This window comes from Amphiprion ocellaris, chromosome 11 (genome assembly GCF_022539595.1).
Source record: "Amphiprion ocellaris isolate individual 3 ecotype Okinawa chromosome 11, ASM2253959v1, whole genome shotgun sequence".
In the NCBI taxonomy this organism is placed as follows: Eukaryota; Metazoa; Chordata; class Actinopteri; family Pomacentridae; genus Amphiprion; species Amphiprion ocellaris.
Window position 1 is genome coordinate 16,776,796 of NC_072776.1, and position 11,807 is coordinate 16,788,602.

Below are 11,807 nucleotides of genomic sequence, written 5' to 3' on the forward strand. Positions count from 1 at the left end.
TTTGCTTCAGGTAAAACGGTTCATTATGAGCGCACATTTCCATTACTTGGACACCACAAAGGGAGTTTGCTGCTCCCGCAAAAATCGACTTCACCGCAGGGAATGCTTATACAAATGAAAAACTAACTTTCCCTGATGCATTTGTCCTTTAGCGCTGATTCGAGCTAAAAGTGTTGGATTGCATGGCGTTCTGAAACGGCAGCTCTTTCTTTTTTCCTCTGCCGGCTGCTTCCTCCCACCTCCCAATCTCATCGCAGATTTTTACTTTAATTACACATAATTGGTTTTTCCGCACTGAAAACCATTCACGCGGATAATCTCTCATTTGTCTCACTGAGAAAAATGAATGTTAGATTACACAGATTTGCACTTTAATGAAGCTTGGCGTACTTTGCAACACACACACACACACACACACACACACACACACACACACACACACACACACACACACACACACACACACACACACACACACTCGTCTCGCTCAGTGCAAAATGTTTTAGTGTTTTCAAATGACTCCAAACTAATCACATTTCCAATCAATCACAATTTGAGGCCACTAGAGTGATGACAAAATGGAAAAGGTTGAGAAATGTGAGAGAAAAGCAGGAATCTGGCGTAAAAAAACTGCTTCGGAGCATTTGGAAATTGAACCTTAATGTCACAACGAAAGCAGAACTTCATAAATACACCTTCCTCAAATCAGTCATCATCATACATTTTAATTCTCATTAATGCACATTAATTAGCAGCAAAACTATTAAGAGCTCAGAGCGTTTTAGGTTGAGACTCGAACTGAAGCAAGTAGTTCATTATTCAGTTGACTGAATATTAATTCTCAACAAGTTTTATAATTGATTACTTATGTAAGTCTTTGTTTTTATGTAAAAGTTTTGAGAAACTTGCAGGTTTCGGGTTGCATGTTCTTAAGTAAAGAATGTTTGTGAACAATTATTTCCCTTAGTTTCATGTAATTTATCAACCACATGATTAATTAGTAGTCTGAGAAATTAATTGGCAAATTAATCCCACTGGAAAACACTTATTACTCACATTATTCACTGAAAATAAATTATCAGTTGAAGCCCTGATAAGACATTTACTCAGAGTTTGCAGATGTTTAAGGAACACTTTCTCTGTGATTGATTTTATATTCTTTTAGAGATTCCTTTCATTGAGAAATCATTTTCTTTTTGAGACAATTTGCAAAGTCAGAGTCTTACGTTCTGTTTGACTTTAGTTCTTTTTCAGGCCAAAAAATGAAAGAACCATAAAGTGAAAGCTCAGTTCTTCTCATCGGTTGGTTAAATTCACTCGATCACTACTCCTGTTTTATATTCTCCCACCCTTTAATGGTAAAATGACAGTTTTATTTCAAGAGGGAGCAGAAACACTCTGATGTAGTCTTTTTTTTGTCTTATATCGATAAAATGAGAATATAGCAGCAAAATGTTGATGTTCTACATGTTTTTTTTCATACTGTGACACTTTATTTAAAATTATTCGAAAACATTGAGCTGTATTTGTTAATTCTTAACAAACTGGGTGGAAACGTGACTTAGCTGCAAACCCTCCAGTTTTATTCCCATCTGGACACATAGGAAATCTCATTAACTATAATTTTTTTTCTTCCACAGATGAAATATGTCTTTGTCAAAAGAAGAAAGAGTTGAACTGGTATTTTTCAGTGGACGTGAAGGATGGACATATGGAAAGACAGCAGATGAATTTAATGCACATCATCCAAGGAGGATTCCACTTGACTTTTCCACGGTGGCGAAGGTGGTTAAAAAGTTTAAAGAAACAGGCAGAATCATGGACAAACCCCGTTCTGGACGACCAAAATATCAGCCAAAACTAACGAATTGGTCATGGCTAAAATTCATGCTAGCCCCAGAAAATCACTTCCCTAATCCCAACCCTGTCTTTTGATAAGTCCATTCTTCACGTTCAACGCTTTCTTCTTTCGACAAGGTCATATTTAATCAGTGGAGGCAAAAAAATTACAGTTAATGAGATTTCCTATGTGTCCAGACTTTAGGGACACACTGTATTTTGTTGCTTTGGTTTGTTTAAATATCATCCATGGCCTGGTTTCTAGAGATTTTTATTCCCAAAACATGACAAAAATAGATTCCCCCCCAGTGTTTTGTTATGTATGGAGTGATGCATAAATAACCTTTCACTCCAATACGTCAACAAATGTTTTAAACCTAATTTTCAGATTTATGCTCTGGAAATGAATGACACTTAGCACATTAGATAATCCCTCATTTTCACATTTAAACATACCATTTGTGTCGCGTTTTATGTTTTTATTGTTGCATTTTTGGAAATAATAGAGACAAATTGAAGAGTTCTGCTCATCAAAAAGCCCATCCACCCCTGCAAAACCAGCTTTAATTCAAATCAAACAATAATCCACATTTTATTACACAATCAGCCCAATTTAGAAGTGACTTTGTAATGTTGTCCTTTACAGAGCAGGAGCTGCAGTGACTAACTAAAGAAGTATTATTGAGTAATTGAATGAGGTAAAGTCCAGTGAGCGGCAGCAGAATTGTCACCTTTGATTTTCTGTTCTCCTCCAGAGTTTAGTCATGGATTATAAAGGAAGTATATTAGCAACAGATGTCATTATGGCCATTTTAATGCTGCCAGCCGTACGCAGCTGCTGCATCGGCTCTGTAATTATGTATAATCACAGTCAAGAACATCCTGCCGGCTGTTCGTTCACAAGAGTTTCACTCAGTGATTGTGTTGCACTTTATGTCTGTGTGGGCGTTTCAGAGACCCGGTTTCATAAAAAGTTTGTGTTAAGTTTCTTTATATTTTTTAGACTTTGGAAAGTAGTATAAAGTGTGATGAAACTTGAAAAGGAAAATGCCTAAAATATTCCTGACAATGTGCTGCTCAAGTCGGTGATTATTCAGCTTTTTTATGACCAATAACTTGTTTTTTTTTTTTGTTTTTTTTTGCAGGAGAAACTTTACCACAAGATCTGGGAATGACAGGAAATCCACTCGGGACCAAAGCAAACTGAGGTAACTTTATTCACTTTAAAGATCGTTATTCTGATCTTTTACCTGTCATACCACACATCTGTCTCGCAACTTTCTGCTTGCTTTTGTGTCACCCATTGTGCTATTTTACAAGCATTAATACAGAGTAACTCACCTACTTTATGGTTTAACGAGACACCATTTAACATTTACTATGATTTGATGCTGGGATCTTTTCATGTTGTCATTCTATACACAGCAAATTCAAAAGTGTTAAAATTCCAGTGTTAGTGTTGTTAGTTAAAAATACAGTGTCAGTTCAACACTTGTTTAGTTTAATTCAACTACCTGAGAGTTAGTCCCTCAAAAGAGTTGGTGATAATACACAGAGGTACATTTAAACAACTCTGTAAAGTGTTGATTTTAAAATCAACACTTAATAGAGTAACTCCCAGCATTCCAACGTATCTGTGACGTGTTTGCCTAAAGAGCGGCTGCAGCGGAACACAGCTGTCTTTTCCCTTGTACTAATGAGGATCTTTGTGCGCTTAAATGAATGTCGGCACGTTTAATTAATAACACTTCTATGCAATAGTATTTTATTTGTGACAACAATAGGTGTCGCTGAAACCTGTCTGCAGCTAACATCGCGGCAAGGTAAGTTAGCATGATTGTTGTATGCTATTTGTCGCTTTTGCACACAAGTGTCGATAAATATACAAACATATGTGTAACCTACATGAATAGACATTTGTTTAGCATGCTACATTTGCACAGCTGCACATTTTGTAAGGGGTCAGAGTTTCCTAAAGTGATGTAACACGTGCATGGCGGGTTAACCAAATATTTCCCAGAAAAAAATCTTAAGGCCACTTGTCATTTCGACAATCAAATCCATGTCAAGTTGGTGAGGAGTACAATTAGCTTTGATCTAGTCTTGTCGAATGGTTGTTGGCATTACATGGACCGGGGGTAGGGGTTCGGTTGAGCTGCTGCTGCTTGCCCGAGACAGCTGCTGCAGACTTCCTGCTGTATCCTTCCACCGGAGGAACACCTCCACACACTGGGCCACCACACCAGCCACGCCAAGCCTTGCTTCGTTTAAAACATTTTAAGATTAAAAAACGCTAACTTTTCAAGCTAACGTTACCGCAGCCACACATGCTGGTGAGTACCACTTACGTAGCTGTGTATCTTAACGTTGCTGCCACGTTTATGTCTCAGGGCGACGTTATTTTGCTAAGCTAACGGAGCATAGTTGATAGTGTACCACTGTTTACGGGTAAGTGTGGGTGTTTTTAGCAGAATAACTAGCGAGCCGTCATTCTAGCAAGCAGGCCAAGCTTCAGTAGCACGTCACTGTGCTGGTGGCTCCCATCGTCCAGGTAGCAAGTAATGCTAAAACTTAAAACGAATACTCAGAGTCTAGTAAAGCTAGGCAAAATGTTCCTGCCTCTACACATCCATGGTGATCATAGTGTAAATGATGGCACAGTGTGGATGTCTTTTGTCCTTTTTTCTTCATAGTGCATCATGTTGGTTAAGGTGCGATTTGGTGAAACACAGAAGTATGTCAAAGTGGCTGAGACTGAAGATGGCTATGATGATTTCAACACATTTCTTCAAAAAGGTTGGCATCACTTTTCATACAGCCCACGTTTGTGGCTACATGTTATAACACCTATTGAATTTATGTGGTATTTGAATATTTTGTTAATGATAGCCATGTCCTGCCAAAAACAAGCGTAGAAAATGCCAGGTAATGTTCTTATTGTATTTTTTCTATTGCTCTAAATCTAATATTGTTATCAGTTATTCAAAAGCTAGATCTTCCACTTGAGACTGAGCTGCACCTGACAGATGAATCAGGGACAGAAGTTGATGCAGATGTGTTTGAGGAGCTCTTGCAGGCAGGGAACCTCACTGTTGGGGTGGCATTGGAAAAGTCAACAGGTGAGACTCAACCTTGTTAGGGAAGGAGTATAATGAATATTGTGGAGAACACATGATTTTTTTTTCATTTTGTGTTTACATTTGGTAAAAAAATTGTTTACAGTTGTACTTCAGCATGATCTTTCATATACTTCGCTGGAGTCACCCATGTCAGACAACTCATCTGGGTCAGTGTCAGGAGTGTCCTCGCTAGCATCCTCTGATTCATCAGATGCAACAGTGATTGTTCATACAAACGGAGGGAGGAGAACCCATGCTGAACGGGAATCAGCAAAAGAGGTGTGTTGCTTTTGTAACAAATTCTATTAGTTATCAGATATCAGACACAAAGATGTTGTGTAGTTAAACTGATGGTGATGGATAATTCTAACTATTATTCTTTATCTTTTAGATGGTGAGAAATGCTCTGAAGGCTAAACCAGGTGGACAGTTTATTTTGGATGAATATGACAAAATGAAAACATTGACAGATAGCACAAGGAGAAAGTTGGTAAACCTTCTTGTGGCCAGCATGGTTGAAATTCATGGATAAGTTTCATATTCATAATGTTCTTTACTTAATATAGAAATTATTTTTAAAACAAGCATACTCATTGTAAGGGATTACATATCAGTAAAGCAATGTTTTAAGGCTAAAACATTATACAAAAACTAAATTTGAGGGACTGCTACTAACTGAAGCAAGAAAAAGCAAAATTTGTATCTTTTAAACACTGAATTGTTGTAGCAATGCCATGTTTATCTTTCAGGAGGAGCCCACCCATCTCTGTTCGAAGTACATGTGCTCTAGGCATCATCTCTCTATTTCCCAGCCTCAGAGATCTATAGTCGGACAAGGGATATGTAAGTTTATAAATTAAAAACTTGTATGTCAATTTATGGACCAGTAATATGTTTGGAATTTATGTAACAATCTATTGTTTTAATGTTACAGGAACACTTCTATGACCCAGAGAGTGGATCTGGCTACTTGGCCTGGAGGATAAAGACTGTTCAGGGCAACACTGCAGCTCAGCCCCAGAGATGCTCCACAAGCACAACCTATCAAGATAGTCCAAAGAGAAAGAGGGATGTTCTCTGCACTGATAAGCAGCTGCTTGGTGAGCACTGTCATGAAGCAATATCCTTTTTGAAACATTCAACTGATGAATCAGCCATCAAAGAGCGAATGAGGGCCACATTTCAGTACCGCCAAACACTGGTTCAAGATCAGCAGTGCTCTTCGACAGTCTTTGACATCTTCCCACGATTCCTCGACATCACTGGCTTGGTAAGAAAGACAACTTCTTTTGTAAGTGAATTGTTACTCAAAGTATATGCTTAAGGTGCATGAGTATACAGTGTGTGTTATCCTGTAGATTGAACAAGACTTCACCATGATGTTTGGAGAGGAAGTGTCGGGCAGATTTTTGGCAAAATGGCCTACCTTTTTCAAGCCTAGAATCCTGGCAGACTGCAAAAAACTGACTTCTAATGAGCACATTGAAGAACTCATGTCATTGCAGCATGACTCAGGTGGGTCTGGTTAGCTTGGCTCATTCTTCTCTTTGAAATGTCTCAATTATTTATGATGTGAATGAGTCTAATATTTCTCCTATTTTTCCCCTAGGCTGGGACAGTGATCTGTCCAGCATTCTTCTGTTGGTTCACCTGCTTCCTCCCACCCCCAAAGGCCACAAGAAGAGTGCTAAAATCAGCCCATGCCAGGCTGTTGACCATGTTGTGAGATATTTGCAGGTATGCAAATAGTAGTGTTGCAGTTATTCTGATGATCCTACTTCTTGGGTTGAAGCACTTTTTATATTTGCTTAGGTAGACATTTGAACTTAACAACGGCATATTTTCTCATAATTCTTTATGTTTTGTTCAAGATGGGAGCCAGTGTTGAAACCTTCCTTGCTGGTGTGGAGCCGGGCCAGCCCTTCCTCCTTGGTGTTGGTGAAAAGAAGAGCAGCATCCAAAGATACTATGTCATCATTGATCACAAGGCCATCCCTTGCAAGGCACAGACATCCCTTGCAGCTTTCGATGAGCTCTTCAAAGCACACTTCATCTTTAGTGTCAGTTACCATGAATCCCTCTACAACTTCTATATGTTCATCCAAACCACAGTTTTTAACATTGACATCGGAAAGGCCAAGGAAACTCCCAGAGTCAAGGAACTAAGAGCAAGATTTTTTCATGATGCGTGAGGGGATAAATATCCATGGATGCAAATATTTTTCTTTGTTATGTCTGTAAGGCATGCCACAAAAGTTCTGCACTGCTTTGTCAGCATTTAAGACTTCACCATGGTCTATATCCTGGAAAGACATTACGCTTAAAATGTGGACAGCCGGGATGTTCTTCTTTGTTTTGCACTTATTCAGGTTTCAAGAAGCATCTTGTTCATTTCCACAGAGATGTTGCTGTGACTAATACTGCTGACAATGTGGACACTCAGAATGAAGTTGATGAGCCCTCAACTTCACAGACAGTCAACAAAGCCTCTCCAACAACTACCCAGCTCTCTGTTGACAATGATCATGTGTTAAACATGTGTGCTTTTGTTGTAGCACAGTTGCAAGCATCTGGTGTTGCTGAGAGCACAGTCCAAGCAATGGTGGGATCCATGGAGGACCTTGTAAATTACATTAATAGACAAGCAAGAGAGGCAGTTCTCAGCTGTTCTTCAGAAATTCAAGGTACGGATTTGGAAAAGAAGGTGGAAAAGTGCTTTGATCAACTAGGAAATCCTTTCTCATCCTTGAACACAAGAGTAAAACGTCAGAAGTTCTTTGAGGACAAATGGGAAATTGTTGAGCCTGTCGAATATGTTCTTGGGGTGCGATTTGATGTTCGCAGAGATCAAACAACTGGCGTTTCCTGTCAGGTCCCTGTAACAGATAAATTTGTGTACACACCCATCCTGGGAACTCTTAAGTCAATGTTCAAGAACACTGAATTATGTGAAAGTTTCTTCCAAGCCAAACATCACGAAGAAGGCATTTATAAAGACATATGTGATGGTTCATACTTCAAGAGTAACATTTTGTTTTCTCAGAAAAAGCATGCTCTACAGATTCAACTTTATTTTGACGAGTTTGAGACAGCAAATCCCTTAGGTTCAAAGAAAGGTATTCACAAACTCGGTTGTATTTACTTTATATTGAGGAACCTGCCCCCAAAATATAATTCTGTGTTGATGAATATACATGTTGTGGCACTCTTTCACTCACAAGATCTGAAGACTTATGGGTTCGATGAGATCCTAAAGCCTCTTGTTGACGATCTTAAAATACTTGAAACACAAGGAATTGAGGTGCCTTTCTCAGACTCACCATTGCTTGGTTCTGTTATACAAGTAACGGGTGACAACCTAGGTTTACATGGACTGTTCAGTTTTGTTGAGTCCTTCAGTGCTACATATTTCTGTAGATTTTGTTTGACAAGTAAGGATGAGTCACAGTCTGTCTTTACTGAAGATGACCCTGGCATAATTTTTCGTACAAAGGAAATCCATGCAGAACACTGTGCAGCTCTACATGAAAATCCTATGTTGAGTTCCACATTTGGTGTCAAAAAGACATGCTTGCTCAATACATTGCATTTTTTCCACACCTCTGACAACTATGCAGTTGACATAATGCACGATTTACTTGAAGGTGTAGTACAGTACGAACTCAAACTTGTCTTTCAGTACCTTGTAAACCAGAAGTATCTGTCTTTGGAATCATTGTCACAGAGGATCCAAACTTTCAACTATGGTTATATTGAGAGAAAAAATAGACCAAGTGGGTTGAAAATGGATGAGGCTAGCAAGGATCTTGGATTAAATGCAATTCAGTCATGGTGTCTTGTAAGAAATACTCCTCTTATTTTTGGTGATGTATTGGAAAGAAATAACTGTTACTGGAATCTGCTCCTCCTCTTGATTCAGATTGTGAATATAGTTTTTTCACCCATTGTAACTAACGGTATGACAAACTATTTGAAGCACTTGATTAAGGACCACCATAAGCTATTTAAATGTTTGTTTTCACAAAAAAGATTGTTTCCAAAGCATCATTTCATGCTACATTATCCACGTTGTATTCGAAAAATAGGTCCACTCCTTCATGTATGGTGCATGAGGTTTGAGGCCAAACACAACTTTTTTAAAAGATCAGTGAAAAATTTCAAAAATATCACAAAATCATTGGTGAAACAACACCAGAGTCAGTTACCTTACCACTGGGAGAATTTTAATTTTCAGAGATTTGAGTTTGGTCCAGTGAAAAACGAAACCATTGATCACCTCGAGGGAGGTGAGGTTTTAAGTTCTGTTTTTGATGTTAATTTATATTGTGAAGTGTCAACCACGAATTGGGTGAAGAACTATGGAACAGAATATCAGATTGGTATGTTTATTTGTACTGGAACAAAAATGGAAATACCTATTTTCAGAAAGATCACCAACATCATTGTGCATGATGGGCAAGCTTTCCTTTTGACTTGCAGAGTGGACACTCTTTATTTTGATGATCATTTCAATGCATACTGTGTTGATGAGAGAGCAGATTCATTTTCTGTTTTCCCAGTTAAGGAACTGATATATCACAGACCCTATGACAAACAGTTTTCTAATGAGATGTGTGAAAAAATATACATTGTGCCACATTGTCATATTTTGTGACCTGTGTTGTATTGCAAAGCAGTGCTGTTTTTATGTGGTGTGCTTGTTTGAAATACAAGCTGATTCAAACTGCAACTTGTGTTGTTTTCTTTGTAAAGTCAAGTGACATGCATTGTTTTGGGAGTAAAATTGGGGGTTATTATTTGATTCCCAGTAGTACTTTTAAACTAAATAATAAAAGATGTTTATTTAGATTAGAATTTTATAACACTTTCCATAGAGTTAATATAGTTTAAACCTTATTCAGTGTTAAAAACTACACTAATAGTGTTGACTTTTAACACTACACACTAGTGTAGTGTAAATTCAACACTGATGTGTGTTAAATTTCAACAACTGAGAGTGTTGTTCCAACTCTGTCACAGTGTAAACTGTTGAACACTTTCAAAAGTGTTGTTTTAACTCGATCTAGAGTGGACCAATATAAACACTTTAGAAGTGTTGAGATTAACTCTGTAGGAGTTGAATTAACACTTCCAAATTTGCTGTGCAGGACAGCATTCACCAGTCAGCAGCTGCTGGAACTGGAAAACCAGTTTAAGCTCAACAAGTACCTGTCCAGGCCTAAACGCTTTGAGGTGGCCACTTCTCTCATGCTGACTGAGACTCAGGTTAGAATATAGGTTAACAGAAACACACACGAGTGTTGCAGTATTCGATAACATACTTTTCACAGCCCAGTCACTTATATTTGTAATCACATTGCCTGCTCTCTGGTATGTTAAGATGTATGCATTAAGAATGTGCCAATATACCCAATCGACTCATACTTCTTCTATTTATTTTTAAAATAAATAATGGATTTTTACAGGAAAGCTATCCAATGTGCTGTAGCTGCCCAGCAATGACACTACTAAACAGACATGGGCATATTCTTAGTGATATGAACATTGTCTCAATAGTAGATCCACTGACAACAACAACAAAAGAAAGATTGTTATTTAGTGGAAGTTCACCGTCAATAAAGCATCACAAAATTACATTCCATACAAAATCCCTCACTAAAAAACACATTAAAATGTCATTTTTCAGTAGTTTGAATTAAATTCACCTTCAGTAATATAGATTCTTTCCAATGGATGTGGGTTTGGTAAAAACAAACTAACAATATTTTATTTGATTGAAACAATGCTTCAAAAGAGTCTGAATGAAATAACCCAGGGTATATCTTGTCTTGTTGACCGTCATCAATATTTAAAAAGGATAATAGTGTTCCACTCTTTGTAGCACTCTTTTCCTCTCCAGCAACAAACCCACTAACAGAAGGCCACTGTTTATTTCTTGCACCCCACATAACTTCATTTTTTAACACTCTCGTGTTTTTTGTTATTTTAGGTAAAGATCTGGTTCCAGAACAGACGCATGAAGTGGAAGAGAAGTCGCAAAGCCAAAGAACAAGTAACCCCAACCTCCCTGACAGACACAGAAAGAACCGGGATGGACATACAGAGCATGAAGCCTCATGGTGGCTCTCACAGGTCGAGCATGGAGGATGATGATGAGATTGAAGGGGAGGATGAGGATGAGAAAGAGGAGATAGAGGTGCTGAGGGAAGGCTCCATCAGCTTCACACGACATGCAGGAAGAGGAACAGGGAACTACAGCTCTTACTCTGAGGAGGAGCTAGAGGAGGGAGACCGAGGAACACGGAGTGGGGTTTTCCCACAGTGATAAACTTGAGCATGCTTTTATTATATGTCTTTTTTATGTTTATTGCTATTGAAATGACTTGGTGGCATGATGAGGATCTTTCTTTTTTCATGACCCAATTCTTAGTCCCATATCTCTACCTGGACCTTCCACATAAGCAGAGGATGTTGATTTCTGCACACTTGATTAGGTATGATTATTGCATTAAACCAGGATAGTCTTTATGTACCTGGACATTTAATGGTTTAATAGCCAGCAATCCATTCATGAGTTAAGACTTCAAAATCAACGAATAGCTCCGGCTTATAATATTTAACTGTATGATTACTAGTGATTTAAAAAGTATAGCAATGTAAAGCCTGTGTCCCTGTTCGGTCACTGGCAATACGACGATTTATTTATAAATGTACTTAGACTGTATGAATGGTTGGTAATAGCACTTTCAAGGAAAATATCTTGAAGACTGATGTTGTAAAGAGTATGTGTTACATTACTATCCACGCTGTTCTGATCTGTTACAAAAAGCTGGGCAACTATTAAAATAG

At 38.2% G+C, this 11,807-nt stretch overlaps 2 protein-coding genes across 7 annotated transcripts; both read left to right on the forward strand.

Annotated features, from left to right (window-relative positions):
• The first annotated feature begins 3,262 nt into the window (after positions 1-3,262).
• On the forward strand, positions 3,263-9,687 carry LOC118470399 (uncharacterized). 6 transcript variants are annotated; one of them, XM_055015261.1, is made up of 9 exons: positions 3,263-4,635; positions 4,818-4,958; positions 5,062-5,237; positions 5,350-5,380; positions 5,708-5,801; positions 5,893-6,228; positions 6,317-6,473; positions 6,568-6,695; positions 6,830-9,687. In XM_055015261.1, exon 9 carries the CDS (start codon positions 7,165-7,167, stop codon positions 9,610-9,612), a length of 2,448 nt encoding a protein of 815 aa, XP_054871236.1. In that variant the 5' UTR covers positions 3,263-4,635; positions 4,818-4,958; positions 5,062-5,237; positions 5,350-5,380; positions 5,708-5,801; positions 5,893-6,228; positions 6,317-6,473; positions 6,568-6,695; positions 6,830-7,164; the 3' UTR covers positions 9,613-9,687. The 6 variants fall into 6 exon arrangements, with proteins under 6 accessions (XP_054871236.1, XP_054871233.1, XP_054871234.1 ...); XM_055015258.1 differs by having other exon boundaries at positions 5,350-5,801; XM_055015259.1 differs by having other exon boundaries at positions 3,263-4,172; positions 4,533-4,635; positions 5,062-5,801.
• LOC129350049 (motor neuron and pancreas homeobox protein 1-like) lies at positions 9,645-11,723 on the forward strand. Its single transcript, XM_055015401.1, has 3 exons — positions 9,645-9,649; positions 10,106-10,223; positions 10,948-11,723. The coding sequence occupies exons 1-3, from the start codon at positions 9,645-9,647 to the stop codon at positions 11,281-11,283; spliced, it is 459 nt and encodes a 152-aa protein (XP_054871376.1). The 3' UTR covers positions 11,284-11,723.
• Positions 11,724-11,807: the final 84 nt, after the last annotated feature.